We start from the raw sequence: 17833 nt of genomic DNA on the forward strand, positions 1-17833 counted from the left end.
AAAGAGGAATTCTTCTCTGAGGCCATTTCTTTGGAAATCCATATTCAAGGGTTCTTGAGCTGAGCCCAAGTGTAAGGACTTGGTGGGCATTTATGCCATTGAGGCAAAGCCCAGGGCTGTGTCCCACTCCACGTGTTCCCATTGACTTCAGGGGAGGCAACTTCCTGCTCTCTCTTTCCCTGCAGGGGCCACCTTGCCCCATGGGAGAAGGCTGGCTTGGGTCAAGCTGGTCCCTGGACCCTGCCCAGTGATGCAGGTGCCCCGAGAGGCACCAGTTGCACTTCTGTAGACAAAAGACTGCAAAGCAGTGCACCTGCACCAAAGCTCCTGGTCTGAGCAGAGCTCTTCTCTGTCTCCTGGTTGACAGTTGCCTCCTTGCCTTGGGTGTGAGGCTCAGCTGGGGCAGGTGCTGAGCGAAAGCTGAATAGTAAAGGTACTTGGAATGACGCTGGAGGGCAGCTAGAATGCAGCACCTTTGTTTGTCTAAGCTCAAGCTTGGAAGAAAGAGCCTCTGGGGGAGGGGAGACCTACCCTTCATACCCTTGACATTGATGTAGAATCAGAGGACCTTGGGTGCTTTGCTGGAAGCCTCTTCATTACTTAATGAAGCCTGGCATCCTACTGAGAGGTGGCTTGGTGGAGGAGGCGGAAATTCTCAGAGCAGGCAACGCACGTGGGCTAGATTCCTGGGAAAGCAACCAGACCCTGGTGAGACGTGAATCAAACTTCTGGGAGGGAAAGGCTGAGGTCAGGCACACTTGTCCCGAGAGTGGGGTGGGACACCTCTCACGCTGGCTAAAAGGCTTTGAGTTTGTGCGAGAGGATGACGCTGTGCGTGAGTGCCGGTTTGCGGGGGCTGTTGTCAAGCGAAGGAAAGGTGCAATTAGTAGACACCTGTGGTTGTCCACAGCAGTGCCCCCATGCTCGTTTTAGACTGATGGAGAACTCATGTGGCCTTGAGAAGAGTTTTCCATGAGCTGTGTGTGAAGGGAGCCCAGTCAAGGCCATGGGGAGTTGGGGGAGGAGACGGGGGACAAACATGAGCACCCAGCCCCTGTCCCAAGGAGGGGGCGTTGTTCTGCCGCTCCTGCTGTCCACTGCCAAGGGTCGGTGCAGGCTCAGTTTCAAAGACTGATGAGCAAAAAAAAAATCCAATTTTTAGACACTAGGAGATCCTGTGTGTGCTGGTGGACCCAAGGCCCACCTCTTCTGTTTTATCCTCCGTGTTCCCAGCAATCCTCATCCCAACCCAGTAGGGAAGATACTGCAGAGCCTAGTCACCCATTTTACAGATGGGGACACAAAGATAAATACATTGGGTGCCAAAGTCCATTCTTTATTATGCCAGATCTTCTTTACAGGTCCATAAAACCCCTTCATGCTACTTTTATCTGTATTATATTTGGATTTTATGGGAGATTTTATGTGAAATAAGGGTTTCTGTCCCTTAAAAAGCAAACTGAAACTTGGAAGCATGAGACACAACACCTAACATCCTGCCTGCTTCTTTGCTTGAATTTTATTGTTTATTTACTTGACAGGCAGAGTGAGGGAGAGAGAGAGAGGTCTTCTGTCCATAGGTTCACTTCCCCAAATGGCCACAATGGCTGGGGTTGGGCCAGACCTAAGCCAGGAGCTCCACCCAGGTCTCTCATGTGCATGGCTAGGCAAGATGGTGCGTGGACCATCTTCTCCAGACTTCCTGGAAGTGGTAGCAGGGAGCTGGATCAGAAGCAGAGCAGCCAGGACTTGGGACAGTGCTCCAATTTGCGATTCCAGTGTTGCAGGTGGCAGCTTAGCTCACTGTACCACGACACCAGCCTGTATTTGCGCAGAGTCTTTGACAGGTGCCTGATCATCTCCCCCTCCCCCCAGCTGCAGAGTCTGCTGGGATTTCGGTTGCCTCCCTAGGCTGAGTGGTCCTCCTGTTGAGAGAAGGTGTGAGACTTGGAAGGTGACCCCAGAGAGGAATCACAGGGCACTGATTGTTATAGAATTTTTATAGCATCATCAGTAGTCATGAAAGAGCCGAGTCCCTTTCTTCATTCCATCAGTGAAATCTCCCTGCCAAGGTTCTCCATGACCAAGAGCTTGGGCCCTGCCCCAGAGGTGGCGACAGCAGCCGGAGGCAGGACCTAGAGGTAGACAGAGGTGAGGTCACAGTGTGATAGGCACCCTGAGGAGGGGAGTGGGTGCTGTGTGACGGTGAAGCTGGGCCTTTAAGGAGGCTGGGGGGGAGGGGGGCTGGCCAAAGATGGGGAAGCGTGAAGGAAACCCCAATGCCGCGGGGTTGGAAACATGGGAAGAGATCGGGTCACCTAGGCACCATGGGCCAGCGGAGAGACTAAGGATGGGACTCTCTGTGCATCCAACGGGCTGCTTGTTCAGCAGGGGTTCGCCGAGAGCCCACTGTGTGCTGGCTGCTGTGGCCAACCCTGCAGCGATGTGTCAGAGCAGGCAGAACAGGCGCCAGCCCCTCAGAGCTCACGTCTGCAGGGGGAAGCAGATGAATACGGGTCATCAGTGAGCCTGGCGTGTGACTCCACGTAGTAGATCAGGGCCAGTCTGAGCTGGGCGGAGGAGTGAGCCCGGCCAGCTGTGCTGAGGGGCAGAATCCAGTGCCGAGAACATGAACACAGCTGCTAAATGTGTGTTGAATAAAGGTTTGGCCTCACTTGGTCTTCTAGGTCTAGAATCAGCAAACCTCTGGTCCATGAGCCGAAACTCAGCCACTGACACTTTGTATAGCCAAGAAAGAGCTAAGAATAGTTCTTGTACTTTTAAATAGTTGACATAAAATCAAAAGAGTATCTTTTTTTATTTTAAATATATTTAGTGTATTTAAGGGACAGAAAGAGATGGGTGGGGTTTGGGGGGGAGGGGTGTGCTCCCATCTGCTGGTTCCCTCCCCAGATGCCTATAAGTCCTCTTCTCAGCCTCCCCCAGCTGGGGCTGGGCTGGATTGGGCTGGGCCAGGCAGAAGCAGAGTGCTGGGAGTGCAATCCAGATCTCCCACATGGATGCCAGGAACCCACTGAGCCTTCTCTGCCACCTCCCAGGGTATGCATTAGCAGGAACCTGGAACCCGGAGCCAAGTTTTGAACCTAGGCACTGCAATTTGAGACCTAGTTGTCTTAGCCACCAAGCCAAACTCCACCCCGAAAGAATATCTTGTGGCACAAGAAAATCATTTGAGGTTGAAAGTTGCTGTCCATAAGCAGTCTCCTTGGAGAGGAACTACAGTCTCTCCCTGTCGCACAAGTTCTGTGCTGCTGTGTGCTCACAGGCAGAGTCTGCCATGCTAACAGGGACCTTGCGCCATCACAGAGCTGACCCTGCATGGGAAACATCTGCCACCCTCTGTCGCATGTCCTCCTTGTATTGGGCAAAGGCCACCTCCACATCAGGCCTGCTGTGCCCAGAAAACCCCTCACCACCCAAGGGGACCGGGAGATGTACAGCAAAAGAGAAATCTCTGGGCAAATCGCTCTTCCCGTGGGCAGAGCAACAGCGCCCTGGCCCGGGGCTCCTCCCATGTGTGGTGTGGGACCAGCAGGGATGTTTGGAGTTTCGCTCACTTAGAGAATCTGCCTCCTGGCAGGTGATCCCGTTAGAGGGGTAGACCCCTGGCTCCTCTGAGAGCCTCACTCAATGTTTTCTCATACACAGAAGTGGTGGGATATGGTGCCGTCATTCACGGTACTGATAGCATGCTGTACTCACTGATGAGGAAATACGGGCATGATTTATTCAGTAAAATACAGCGCCGGCATCGCTGATAGCGTCATACGCGTCCTGTTCCATCACCCTGGATACATGGCTCTGACGTGGGAATGGAGACCCAGGTCCCTGGGTGTGGGCGTCCCAGAATGTTCACAACGTTTTCACTCCAGGCACTGGGATTTGCAGTGTTTTTTTTTTCCCCCTCCTTTCTTATTCTTTTGTACTGCTTGGGTTTTTAAAAACTAACATGAATCAGAGGCTGGTCCAGCTGCTCCTCTTCCCATCCAACTCTTTTCCATGATCTGGGAAAGCAGTGGAAGATGGCCAAGTGCTTGGACCCCTGCACCCACATGGGAGACCTGGAGGAAACTCCTGACTCCTGACTTCAGATTGGCCCAGCTCCGACCATTGCAGCATTTGAGGAGTGAACCAGCAGGTGGAAGACATCTCTCTCTCTCTGTCTCCCCTTATCTCTGTAACTATCTCAAATAAATAAAATTTTAAAAAATCATCATATTCTGCACAGAAAAACTCAGCATTTTAAACAAATTTATTTATTTATTGAAAATCAGAGTGACAGGGAGAGATAGATAAAGAGAGGGAGAGAGAGAATCTTCCATCTGCTGGTTCATTCTCCAAATAGCCAAAATGGCTAGGGCTAGGCCAGGCTGAAGCCAGGAATTCCATCAGGGTCTCCCACGTGGGTGTCAGGGACCCTAGCCCTTGAGCCATCATCTGCTGCTTCCTGGGCACATTAGCAGGAAGTTGGATCAGAAACAGGAATCCAGACGCCAAGCACTGCTCCAGCAGGGGGTGCTGTCTCCACAGACCGCTGCCTCCAAACCCAGCTGTTTTCATTTTTAAAATAAATAAATAAGAAGAGTGGTTGCATCTGCAGGTGGGTGATGGGATCATTAGGTGTTAGGGATGTGGCACTTAGAAATGGGTCCCAGGGTGGCTCACCTCCAAATACAAGCACAGTGGAAGGTGAGAAAATATGTGGAGGCTAGGAAATCAGACATGGTCATCATTGGGAGGATCAGAAGATTCCCAGTAAGGAACTCCTCTTGGTCCGTTGTTGTTATTTGGAAAGATGGGGATGTAGACTTTTTCCAGATTTTTTCCCTCTGCGGTCTTGGGAAACCACGTCCACGTGGGGGCATTAAAACAAGTAGGCTGGCGCCACCTAGTGTCCGTGATCTGTCATTGCGCCCGCGGGAAACCTCCCGTCACATTGTGATATCGCTGTGCAGGGGGCGTTTGCGCGGGCAGCGCGGTGCTTCCGCGGGTCTGCGGGCTCTGCAGAACGCCTCATTACTGTATCCCTCCTGGACCCTCACCCGCCGTCTTGCTCCTGTCTTCCCCCTGCTGGCGTTCTCCAGCCCCACAGCCCTTCCTCTTGCAGTCCTGCTGCCTGACTGTCGTTTTTCCTCTGACACCCACCCCGTTCTCCTCTCTTCTCACAGTCCGAGGAGCCTTCTACAGGGGAGTGTTCCCCAGAGCCCAAGGCCATAGTCAAATCCCCCTCTGACCGCCGTGCACCTCTCCCGCTGCTGCGAGTGGTGTCGGCCCTGCAGGTGTAACCCTCCCGTGAGTCTGCATTCCTCTTGCAGAGTGCAGCTTCCCCATCCAGGGCGTCTGGCCCTGCAGGGGACATTTCACCACACCTGGAGACATCTGCCGCTGTGGGAGTCCAGGTGGAGCACGCGCCTGGGCCGGCGTCAGGGGAGTGGAGGCCAGGGATGGTGCGGGAGCTCTCAGGAGCAGAGAGTTGTCTGGCTCAAGGGAGCGACAGTGCCTTCGCCCTGAGGTTAAGAAATTCTGCCCTAGACTCCCAGCCCCGTGAAGGCAGGGATGGTAGCCACTGCAGGACAGAACGTGTTTATATATTTTTTTCACTTTTTAAAATTTTTATTTAATTTTTTTCAAAGCTTTTATTTAATAAATATAAATTTCATAGGTACAGCTTTTGGAATATAGTGGTTTTTCCCCCATACCCACCCTCCCACCCACAACCATTCCCATCTCCTACTCCGTCTCCCATCTCATTCTTCATTAAGATTCATTTTTAATTATCTTTATGTACAGAAGGTCAGCTCTATACTAAGTAAAGATTTCAACAGTTTCCACCCTCACAGACACACAAAGTATAAAGTACTGTTTGAAGACTAGTTTTACTATTAATTCACATAGTACAACTCATTAAGGACAGAGGTCCTACACGGGGAGCAAGTGCACAGTGACTCCTATTGTTGATTTAACAATTGACACTCTTATTTATGATGTCAGTGATCACCCAAGGCTCTTATCTGAGATGCCAAGGCCATTGAAACCTTTAGAGTCCACAAACTGTCAGTATTTAGACAGGGCCATAGTCAAAGTGGAATTTCTCTCCTCCCTTCAGAGAAAGGTACCTCCTTCTTTGATGGTCCCTTCTCAGAACATGCTTAAAGGCTGACATGATGCTGTTAACAGGTCTGTCTTTGTACCAGCAAGAGTTTATCTTTTCTTTTTTAATATTTTTTTGTTTATTTGAGAGGTAGAGTTCCAGAGAGAAAGGGAGACAGAGAGAAAGGTCTTCCGTTGGCAGCTTCACTCTCCACATGGCTGCAATGGCAGGAGCTGGGCCGATCTGAAGCCATGAGCTAGGAGCTTCCTCCGGGTCTCCTATGTGGCTACAAGGGCTCCAGGACTTGGGTCACCTTTTGCTTTTCCAGGCCATAGCAGAAAGCTGGATGGGAAGAGAAGCAGCCGGGACATGAACTGATAACCATATGGCATGCTAATGCCACAGGCTGAGGCTTAGCCCACTACACCATAGTGCCAGCCCCTATTTATTTATTTGAAAGGCAGAGAGAGAGATGTTTTGTCTGCTGGTTCACTCCCCAGATGGCCTCAATAATTGGGGCTGGGCCAGGCACAAGCCAGGAGCCTGAAACTCCATCAGGGTCTTCCACGTGAGTGGCAGAGGACCAAGCACTAGAGCCATATTTAGTGCTTTTCCAGGTACTTCAGCAGGGCTCATATGGGATGTCAGTGGGCAGCCTAACCTGCCGGCCACAATGCCGGCCCCTTGGCCTCATATACTGTAGTATAAACATCTGGTCTTTGTGCTCAGGGTGGAGTTCTTTCTGAAGAAGCCTGGCCATCCAGTTTGTGCAGTGTCCCACTTAACTCCTGTTACAGGTAGAAGTCTCTTGTAAAGAGATTGGGAACTAAACACAACATAAAGCTCTAAATAATAACTTTAAAGGCATATACACAAAAGGATGACTCTCCAGATCAGTAACACTCCACGTGATTACCATGATGTGGCATGTAAGGGAAGGTCAAGTGAGTTCATCCTTTAACCCCTGGTGTCTGCGAGGTTTGAAGGGACATGGTGAATATATAAGGGACTTGAGAATGTCTGTGGAAAACTGGAATTACAAGATAGGCTGGAGGAGCTAGTGCTTGGTGCGGTGGTTAGGATGCTGCTCGGGACAGCCAGGTGCTGTATCACAGTGCCTGATTTTGATTATGGCTTCTTGTTAATGTGCACCCTGGAAGCCAGCAAGTCTTGGTTCAAGTGCGTATGCCCCTGCCCCGCAACTGGGGGACCTGGATTGAGCTTCTGGCTTCTGGCTTCTGGCTTAAGCCTGGCCCAGTGCCAGCTGCTGGAAACATTTGGGAAGTGAACCAGCAGTTGGAAGTTCTCTCTCTCTCTTTCTCTCTCTCTCTCCCTCTTTCCCCTTCTCCCTCTCTCTCTCTCTTTCTACCTTTCAGATAAGTTAAATAATTATTTGTAAAAGAGAAATAAAAGAGGCTAAAAGTGAGGTGAAGCAGCTGTCATGGATCTTTTGGAAACAGTTGGGAAATGTTGACTATGGAGATGAGGTAGTAATATTGAATCCAAGGATAGCGTCTTTGGTATGATGGTGATTTTATGCCTAGATGGGCGCATGTCCTTGTTCTTTGGGGAGCAGGCCAGACGGTATTGGGGTGAAGTGTCAGAATGTCTGCAGCTCGCAGTGGCCTGGCTGAGATGCAGCTGTGTGTGCACAGAGAGAGAGGAGAGCTGGAACACACGTGGCCATGTTGAAAGCCGGTGGTTTAGGTGGAAGGAGGATGGTGTTGCTGTGCCACCACGTACACCTTCCGAGGCGGGAATCTTCAGGGGCTCACTGATGAACCGTGTGCTGGAAGCCCCCTGAGCCCGGCCTCTTTTGTCTTCAGTCTGCAGCTCCCCGCCCATCCACATGAAGGTGCAGCCCCTGAACCAGACGGCGCTGCAGGTGTCCTGGAGCCAGCCGGAGACCATCTACCACCCTCCCATCATGAACTACGTGATCTCCTACAGCTGGACCAAGAACGAGGATGAGAAGGAGAAAACGTTCACCAAGGACAGTGACAAAGACTTGGTGAGGCCCGCTCTTCCCGGTCGGGGGGCCTGCTGGAGGAGGGGCGGGGGTGCTGGTCCCTGACAGCGGCCTCCCAGCCTGCTAGCTGTGCGTCTGGTGAGTGTGAGGGCTGCCATGGCCGTGCTGTCCTGCGGGAGCCGCTGGGTGGACAGTGCCCCAGGCCTGCCAGAGCTGCGCCTGACTTCCACTTTCCCTCTGCTCTTGGCTGTCAGATCCTGTAACATCTGCCCTCACTTGAAGCTGCACGGCCCAGATGCAAGTTTTCTTAAAATGCACATGAATGTTTGTTCTCCAACACCCAGGAAGGCCCTTCAGAACAGGTGTTTCAAGAAACCATCTTCTTCCCCTAGGAAAGCACACTTCGCTCACAAGCTGTCATCTTTAAGTCTTGCCTGGGGACTCAAAGTGACACATTGGGGTTTGAAAACCTTGCTTGCATTTTTTTGTTCATCAAAGGAGGGCTTTGGAGTAATGCAAGCCATCCCTGTACGTATACATGAGAAATGCAGTGGCACCGAATGGTGTTCTTAATGACTGTTACTGCTTTTCTCATCTCCCAGTCTAGAGTCCTTGGGGCCCATTCAATCAGTTATAGAATAACACTTTTCATATTCCTTTAGATGAAGATTGTTTGACTTCATTTCCATTTATATTTTCAATTTCCCCACCAGACATTGTTATCTGGGTCACATTAGGGAATGCTGAGCGCCATGAAATCAGAGAGGAACCTATTGACAGGCGCCCAAGGTTAGCAAGTGTTTTAACCTTTGTGTTGGGAGTCTGTTAAGGGAGGGCTCTTTCTCTTCCAGAAGGAAAGATGACTTCCATTCATCAGTAGAAACTGTCAGGCGGGTTTCTTGTTCCAAGTGGAAAATAATTAAACATGCAGAGATGAATAGATGGTGGCTGGGGGTGAATGCTGATAAACGCTTACATGGACAGAGTGGAGTTTCGTGATGAACAGAAGATGGGGTCAGAGGTGTAGAGAAGGAGGCATAAAGTAGTTTCAGAGGGAGAGAGGGAGGAGGACATGCTGCTACAGAAAGCTCTTTCTGGTGAGAGTTTCTAGGGGTGACTCTTTGGGGACACACAAAATTAATTTTTGTAATTCCTTAACAAGCCAAGTGTGCTGATTCTGTCATCACAAAGGTGCTGACTTAAGGTTGCTGTGGCCCAGAAACCTCAAAGTGGTGCTACACATTCCTTCTGGCATTTTCTTGCTACCATCCCTCTCCCACGGCCTCACCACAGCCCCGTGGGGACAGGCGTGACCGCCTACCCTTCTCGAAAGGGTGGACCCCAAGTACCCGAACGTCACCCTCGCCGGCTGCTCTCCCAGGGAGCTGGTTTCTAGGCAGCAGCAGGAGTGGCCACAGTGGTCCGAGGTTTTCCCTGGCTACACTGGGTGTGCCCACTCACCTGGGGGAAGCCCATCCTCAGGCTTCCAGGGCGAGTCTTCTAGGAAGAGTCTTGCTTTTGTTGCCTGTTCTCAGGTGGCAAGTGCCACTTGCTTTCTTAAGCGTTTTCCATTTGTTCCTTTGCCAAGGCTGCTGGAATGAAACTTTCTTTAGCATTTTGTTTCAGACTAGTGTAAATTCACAGAACAAAAATTGTGAGGTAATAATACAGAGTTCCCAAGCACCTTCACCCCTGCTCTTTTATGAACACCTCACTCGTATTAGTATCTTTGTCACAATTAGTGACCCACACCCAGCTTCTCCTATTTTTTTTTAAATTTAAAAACCTTTTTTTTCTAAAAAAGATTTTATTAATTTATTTAAGAGGTAGAATTATAGATGGTGAGAGGGAGAGACAGAGAGAAAGGTCTTCCATCCACTGGTTCACTTCCAAATGGCCGCAGTGGTCTGAGCTGCGCCAATCCGAAGCCAGGAGCCAGGAGCTTCTTCTGGGTCTCCCATGCAGGTGCAGGGGCCCAAGGACTTGGGCCATCTTCCGTTGCTTTCCCAGGCCATAGCAGAGAGCTGGATCTGAAGAGGAGCAGCCAGGACTTGAGCTGGTGCTGCAGGTGGAAGATTAACCTACTGTGCCACAGTGCCAGCCCCCTTAAGAACCTTTTATCCCCCAACTTTCCCTCTTTGTGTGGCCTATTTCACTCGACACAGTGTCCTCCGGTTCCATCCATTTTGCTGCAAATGACAGAATTTCATTTTTAATAGCTAAGTAATATTCCGTTTTGTATAGATACCACATTTTCTTGATCCCTTCATCTTCGGTTGATTGCTCACGTTGGCCATTGTGAACAGTGCTTCTATAAACATGGTGGAGCAGATATCTCTGAAAGAACGGATTTATGTTTTTTGAAACTCTGGAGATCGGATTGGTGATGGTAGACCAAGGGTTGGCAGACTTTCTCCTGAAAAGTCTAGGTAGTTAATATATAAGCTTTACAAGTCATATAGTCTGTTTCCTCTCTGTTATCCTCTGCCATGGTAGGTTGAAAGCAGCAATTTGTAATACATAAGTGAATGGGCCGGTACCTCTGCTCACTAGGCTAATCCTCCGCCTGCGGCACCAGCACCCCAGGTTCTAGTCCCGGTTGGGGCGCTGGATTCTATCCCAGTTGCCCCTCTTCCAGGCCAGCTCTCTGCTATGGCCTGGGAATGCAGTGGAGGATGGCCCAAGTGCTTGGGCCTTGCACCTGCATGGGAGACCAGGAGGCAGCACCTGGCTCCTGGCTTCGGATTGGTGCAGCGCAACAACTATAGTGGTCTTTGGGGGGGGGGGGGTGTGAACCAACAGAAGGAAGACCTTTCTCTCTGTCTCTCTCTCTCACTGTCTAACTCTGCCTGTCAAAAAAAAAAAAAAAAAAAAGTAAATGGCCATAACTATGTGTCAATAAAACTTTATTTACAAAATCTGACAGTGAGCCTGATTTGGCCCGTGTGCCACAGTAGCCAGCCCCTGTATTAGAAAGAAGCCCCTGGCCTTCTTTCTGTTGCTTGGTGTGGTCTACCTGTGGACAAGACCTGCCTGGCCTCTGCAGCACAGAGCTCTCCCAAGAGCCTGTGAGGTGGCTGCTCCTCTCCCCATCTGACGGCTGAAGGTAGCAAAGGCCAGAAGACCTGAGCAACTGGCTCAGCGTTGTACATGAGCAGGTGGTGTGACACGGCCAGATCTCGCGTCTGCTGCCCCCTTGGTGTTTTTCTGCCTGGCATTGTACCTTTCTGTTGCCAAGAAACAGACGTGGAGGTGTTTTCTGGGTGATGCTCTGAATTCCGTGTGGTTCTGGAGATGCAGTAGTTGACTGTTGTAGAGGTCACGTGGGTAAAGTTCAGGAAGCACAGTGAGTGTGACAGATGTCCAGGAGCGCTGTGACCACAGAGAGGGCTGTCAGGGCTGATCTTGTCGCTGCTCATCCCTGTGTCTCTGAGTGTTGGAAACAGACTCCCAGGCAAAGCCTTTCCTTCCAGAAGGAGCCTTCCGTCCGTGGGGGCAGCACCGTGTCTCTCAGGCTCTGCCAGAGATTTCAGGTTTGGCTCCAGAATGCAGAGTGTGGGGCAGACGCTGGGCCCAGTGGTTAAGCTGCCTGCTTCCCACGTCAGATTTCCTGGGTTTGAGTCCCGGCTCCAGTGCCCGACTCCAGCTGCCTGCTAACGCACACCCTGGAGAGCAGTAGTGAGGGCGCCAAGTAGCTGGGTTGAGTTCCCAGATCCTGGCTTCAGCCTGACCAGCTGTTGTGGGTATTTGGAAAGTAAGCCATTGCCCTTCCTCTCTCTCTTTCTAATCCCCACCCCCAAGCAGTTAAAACAAACAAAAGCAAAGGGTGGGCAGGCGCCAGCTCACTTGGCTAATCCTCCGCCTGCGGCACCCCGGGTTCTAATCCCGGTTGGAGCGCCAGATTGTGTCCTGGTTGCTCCTCTTCCAGTCCAGCTCTCTGCTGTGGCCCGGGAGTGCAGTGGAGGATGGCCCAAGTGCTTGGGTCCCTGCACCCACATGGGAGACCAGGAGGAAGCACCTGGCTCCTGGCTTCGGATCGGCGCAGCGCCAGCCATAGCAGCCATTTGGGGGGTGAACCAGTGGAAAAGGAAGACCTTTCTTCTCTCTGTCTCTTTCTCTCTCTCACTGTCCATCCAAAAAAAAAAAAGCAAAGGGCGTGTTGGCCTTCCAAACCAACTCAGCACTTTGTCTCTGTTCGCCTGCAGAAAGCCACCATCAGTCACGTCTCACCTGACAGCCTTTACCTGTTCCGAGTCCAGGCCGTGTGCCGGAATGACATGCGCAGTGACTTCAGCCAGACCATGCTCTTTCAAGGTGAGCCCACATTTCCTCTTCCTCTGCTCGGGAGCACCCCTGACTCGCCTTCCTTGTTTGTGCTCTATTGGGTTATTTTTCCTGTTACTGTGGTTGGGAAAAAGAACACCCCCGGCCTCAGAATCACTATAGGGTTTTAAACTCTGCTTGGAAATTCCTGGTAATTTGCATCTAAAGATGGCTCAGGTCAGGAGGTTCATGGCTCAGAAGAGTGGTGGCAAAGCAAAGCCTTTTTTATCGGTTGGCTGCTTTTCTGGTTCTTCGGTAACAGTGGAGAGCCAAGCATTTGGACTCTCTTCCCAGGCCTTGTCCAGCCCTGCGTCAGGTCACAAAATCACTCCAAGTGCCGCTGCTGGCTCTTTGGTTCTCTGGGATTCAGTTACCCATTCTCACGAGAACTGGACCCAAAACACATACGCTTCGCCTTCCAAACTGCAAGCCCCTGTTTTCAGGATCCTTACGACTGCTGGGCTATGGATGCTTGTTTCTGCTGATGTGGGGATGCATAGAAAGTTCCAGAGACCAGAACTGCAGTGAAGGAAAGAGGATACCTGCCTTGGCACAAAATTTGAAGAAGTACCCAAAAAACTCAAAAATAAAATCAAGATCTGCAGTGATCTAATGGGACTTTTTTTAAAAAGCAAAATCAATTCAAAAATTTCATGAATGAAATATCAAAATTTTAAATAAATAAAGGGAATGGGATTTTTTTACACTGGTTAAGAGGCCACTTGGAATACCCATGTCCCATGTTGGAATGCCTGGTTTGAATTCCAGCCCCCCTACTTCCTACAAAGATTTCTATTAATGTGCACCCTGGGAAGCAGCAGGTGATAACTCAAGTACCTTGGTCCCTGCCACCCATGTAGGAGACCCAGACTAAATCCCTGGCTCGTGGCTTCCACCTGCCACAGCCCTAGCTGTTACAGGCATTGGGGGAATGAACTAATGGATGAAATATATTCTCTCTCTGCCTTTCAAATAAAGTGAAAATAAGTAAACATTTAAAAACAAATAAATAGAGGGTACACCTCTTAACCCCACCTCATCCTAGTCCTGGTTCCAGCAGTATTTACAGAAGGAAGCTACCAGTCTGTGGCTGTTGTTCACTGATTGGCACTATGCTCAGCATGCAAGTGGGACCAGGGCTTTGGCTCCACTGGACAAGTCTCTGATCACGTTCTTCCCCTTTCGGGTCCTCAGCTTTCCCATCTCTAAAATGAGAAATCCTCACACCAGCCCGATTGTTCTTAAGCTTTCTAAATCATGGATCTGATGAAGCTTTTGGAAGTTTGCCCTTTAGAACGTGCCAGGATTTTGCATCCAACTTCAGGGACCTTGTAAAGCACGCAAGTCGTGCACCAACCTCAGCAGCCTCTCCTGGAAGCCTGTGAGGAGTGCAGATTCACAGGCCCCTCCCAGACCCGCTGCACAGAAACCTCTGTGCGTGGAGCCCAGGAATCTGAGTTCTAATGAGATGGCCTGGGTGACTGGCAGCCGTGTTCAGGGCTAAGAACTGTGGGCTTAGAGCTGGGTCCCTAGAGTGAAGGCCTCTGGTCTGAGTCGTTATGCCACTCAGCAGCTGTGCAGCTCTGAGAACTCTTCTTGTAGCTAGTTTCCTGATCCAGAAAGTGGTGTCATTGATGGTAGCGGCCCTACAGCATCCTTGCAGAAGGACATGGGGCTATACAAGTACGTGCAGTGCTCACTATTGGCATTGTGTATGGGCACCTCCCTTAGTGTCGGTAAGAAGCCCTCCAACCAGATTCCTGCTAAAGATATTTTTTTAAACATTTTTTTTAATTTAAAGGGTACAGTATGATCATTCAGTACATTACTGCAATATGTAATGATCAAGTCAAGGTAATTAGCATTTTCATATCTTTCAACAGTTATCATTTCTATGGTTTTTTTTTTAATTTTTTATTTATTGTGGAATCCAGAGTTACAGAGAGAGAGAGAGAGAGAGCAGGAGATCTTTCATCCAGTGGTTCACCTCCCAGATGGTCATAATGGCCAGAGCTAGGCCAGGTCAAAGCTAGGAGCCAGGAGCTTCTTCCAGGTCTCCCACATGGGTACAGGGGCCCAAGCATGTGGGCCATCTTCCACTGCTTTCCCAGGCCATTAACAGCAATGTAGACCTGTTGGGACATAAACCAGCACCCATGTGGGATGGCCAAGTGGCAGCTTTAATTTCTATACCATAATGCTGACCTCTGTCATTTCTTTGTGTTGGGAGTCTTTGAACTCCTCTCTTTTGTTCTTTGCAAAATACAATGTCCGTTGTAAGCCATGGCCATGCCACTGTGCTGCAGAACAGGGCTGATTCCTCCTCCTCTCTAACTGTATCTTGGCACCTGGTGTCCAGCCTCTTTGCCCTTCTGCCCTTTAGTCACCTCTGTTGTATTCTCTCCTTCTGTGAAACATGACGTATTTGTCTTTCCCTGCCTGGCTTATTTCAGTGAACAGAATGTCCGTTAAGGATATCTTTTTTTTTTTTTTTGGACAGGCAGAGTGGATAGTGAGAGAGAGAGAGACAGAGAGAAAGGTCGTCCTTTTTGCCGTTGGTTCACCCTCCAATGGCCGCTGCAGCCAGCGCATGATGCTGATCCGAAGCCAGGAGCCAGGTGCTTCTCCTGGTCTCCCAAGCAGGTGCAGGGCCCAAGGACTTGGGCCATCCTCCACTGCCTTCCCGGGCCATAGCAGAGAGCTGGCCTGGAAGAGGGGCAACCGGGATAGAATCCGGCGCCCCGACCGGGACTAGAATCCGGTGTGCCGGCGCCGCAAGGCAGAGGATTAGCCTATTAAGCCATGGCGCCGGCGTTAAGGATATCTTGTAGCTTAAGCCCTATGCATTTATTGTTTAAATTTTCTTTACTAATGTTCATAGGGACCTCATCCTTCCATTGAAATGAATTGAAATTTGCATATCTGCATTTTTTTTCCTAAATAAATCACATTCATTGTGTCCACCTGTACCCAGAACATAGGGCTAACATCCACTGTGCCAAGTTAGGACTATTTGCCAAGGCCAGGTCTGTGTCACCAAGGAGAGAGATAGGGGGAGCGCAGACTGAGAGCCTGCTGAGGCTGGGCCCTGGTGTTCATAGCACAAAAAGCAGGATTAGGCCTCCCACATTCCTGACCAGGAGCCTGCAATCTGTAGAGTGGTAGGCCCCTGAGCTCCCTGGCTTCTGCGTGGACCTTGGAAAATTAAACGTTTGTGATACCATGTAATTCCTAAAGACCCTGTCACCTGTAAATTCCAAGTGTGAGTGCTTCCAGAGGCTGACCACAGTGCCCTGTTGAGAATGGCCAAGACCTCCTTTGTCTGTAGACACTGTGCTGGGGGTCACTGTGTGTGTTGGTATTGATCCCAACGTGTTGGTTAAGATAGGGACGAGATCATTTATTTACGCCTCCCCGCAATGGCTTTGGTATTTTCCCCATGCATACAAGTGGGCAGTGTAAAAACTAAATCTTAATCAAGGTGAGATAACTTGTGTTTTCCTGTGAGTCAGGTAGGAGTGTGTAAGCAATAGGGGCCAATGGATCAACCAGTAGGATTTGTTTCATTTCCTTGTTTTTATATTTATTTATGGAGAGAATGAGAGCAAGGGAGGTCTCCTGCTGGTTTATACCCCAGATGCCCACAACAGCCAGGGCTGGACCAGACCGAACCTAGGAACCAGGGATGGCAAGGACCCAAGTACTTGAGCCATCACCTGCTGCCTCCCAGGGTACACAGTAGCAGGGAGCTGCCATAGAGAGCAGAGGCAGGACTCCAACCCAAATACTCGAATTTGGGGTGCAGGTTTTTCAGATGGTGACTTCAACTGACTACGCCAAATACCCACCCCAGAATTTAAATTTTAAAAGGAAAAGAAGTTGGGCACTTGGCCCAGTGGTTAAAATGCCAATTCCCTATCAGAGTGCCTGGGTTTCAGATCTGGCTCCTCTCCCTATTCCGGCCTCCTGCTGCTGTGCACCCTAGAAAGCAGTAGTTGTTGATTTAAGTAACTGGGTTCCTGCCATTTGCATGGGAGAACTGGACTGAATTCCCTTCTCTCATCTTAGACCTGGCCAAGTCCCAGCTACTATAGGCATTTGGGGAGTGAACCGCCAAATGTGAACTCACTCTTGGTTTCTTTTTTCTGTTTCTGCACTTCTCAAATTAAATAAGTAAACAAATAAAAGGGAAAGAATAAAGCTAAGAGAATTCCACAGAAGCCTTGTTCAGAATAAGTAGAATTCACAATAATGAGTTTATATCTGGTTTGGGAGCATGAGGAAGCTGCATGGAATATTTACCTTATTATAGTAAATATAACAATATTTATGTTCTACCTACCATGGCAATAAATATGTTTTATTGACCTTTCTGTGGCAAAATAATAGCAATAATAATAGCAAGCAGTATTTGTAGAGTGGCTCACAGCTACAGAGCATTGTCACATAAATTATCTCATCTGCACCTCACTTGGTGGCAGCTTGTAATGTAAGCATTAGTTTACAAATGGGGAAATGATGTTCTTCAGTAATGGGAGAAAAATCTCTCAGCTACCAAGCAGAGTTGGGTTTTCTTATTCCAAAGTACAATCATTTATACACAGCAATGGGCAACCCCAAAGAATCAATATTGCCTAGTAGCCCAAGCCTTCAGCAACAAGATAAAATACAGATGCCTGCATGTTCTCAACAATCATGGAAAACTTAACCATGGACCCATTACACATCCTAGCAAAGCGCACAGGATCCCTCTCAGAATGGTTTTAAATAAATAAGATACACAGTAAAGGAACCAGTTATATCCAGATGCATTTGTCAAGATAGTGGGGACAAATTCCAGATACGGTTATGTGTGCACATGCAGTGTAAGTATTAGATGGCAAGTGTTAGCTACTGTCACTTCAGGGTAGTGATGGACATGCGTGATCTCCTGACATAGCTGCAGATTCTGCAAGGCACATGTGGCTGAGACTGGCTGCCTGCAGCCACCATGGGGGCAGCTGTGGGGTTGCTGTGAGAGCCCAGAGAGAATGCCGGTACAGTTTTTGCCTCCATCCCTGAATTCTGTTAGGTCCTGGACCCCAGGCTGTGCTCTCTATCAGAAGGTCCTTGTGGAGACTCCCTGGTTACAAGAGCTGTAACTGATCCTGATGGAGATGGTTCAAGAGTAATGAAAAGGCAGCAGGCTGATGGAGTGGCTATTTAGTCGTTGGCCTTAATTGGAGCCTTTGGAGAAGGCAGGTGGAGGAGGTCTCCTGGGAACCTTTTTTCCTGCGTTGACGAAGGCAGCTGTGTTCACCTGTCCGTGGCAGTGAAACGCTGGTGTGTGAGCAGCTCAGTTATCAGGGACAGCTGTGTTTAGTCCTGGGTGAGAGTCACACTGTTTGCTCCCTGGGCTGCCTTCTCTGACCTGGAATCTAAAGCTATAT

The 17833-nt window shown here is 49.7% G+C and overlaps 1 protein-coding gene across 3 annotated transcripts in view; it reads left to right on the forward strand.

Moving 5' to 3' along the window:
• The window catches only part of PTPRG (protein tyrosine phosphatase receptor type G), a 777325-nt gene that overhangs the window by 654212 nt on the left and 105280 nt on the right, over positions 1-17833 (forward strand). For all 3 annotated transcript variants that reach the window (XM_062201187.1, XM_062201189.1, XM_062201188.1), the window contains exons 9-10: positions 7939-8123; positions 12287-12395. In XM_062201187.1, coding sequence (XP_062057171.1) covers positions 7939-8123; positions 12287-12395 — 294 coding nt within the window. The remainder of the gene's footprint in view (positions 1-7938; positions 8124-12286; positions 12396-17833) is intronic.

This window comes from Lepus europaeus, chromosome 9 (assembly GCF_033115175.1).
Source record: "Lepus europaeus isolate LE1 chromosome 9, mLepTim1.pri, whole genome shotgun sequence".
Classification (NCBI taxonomy): Eukaryota; Metazoa; Chordata; class Mammalia; order Lagomorpha; family Leporidae; genus Lepus; species Lepus europaeus.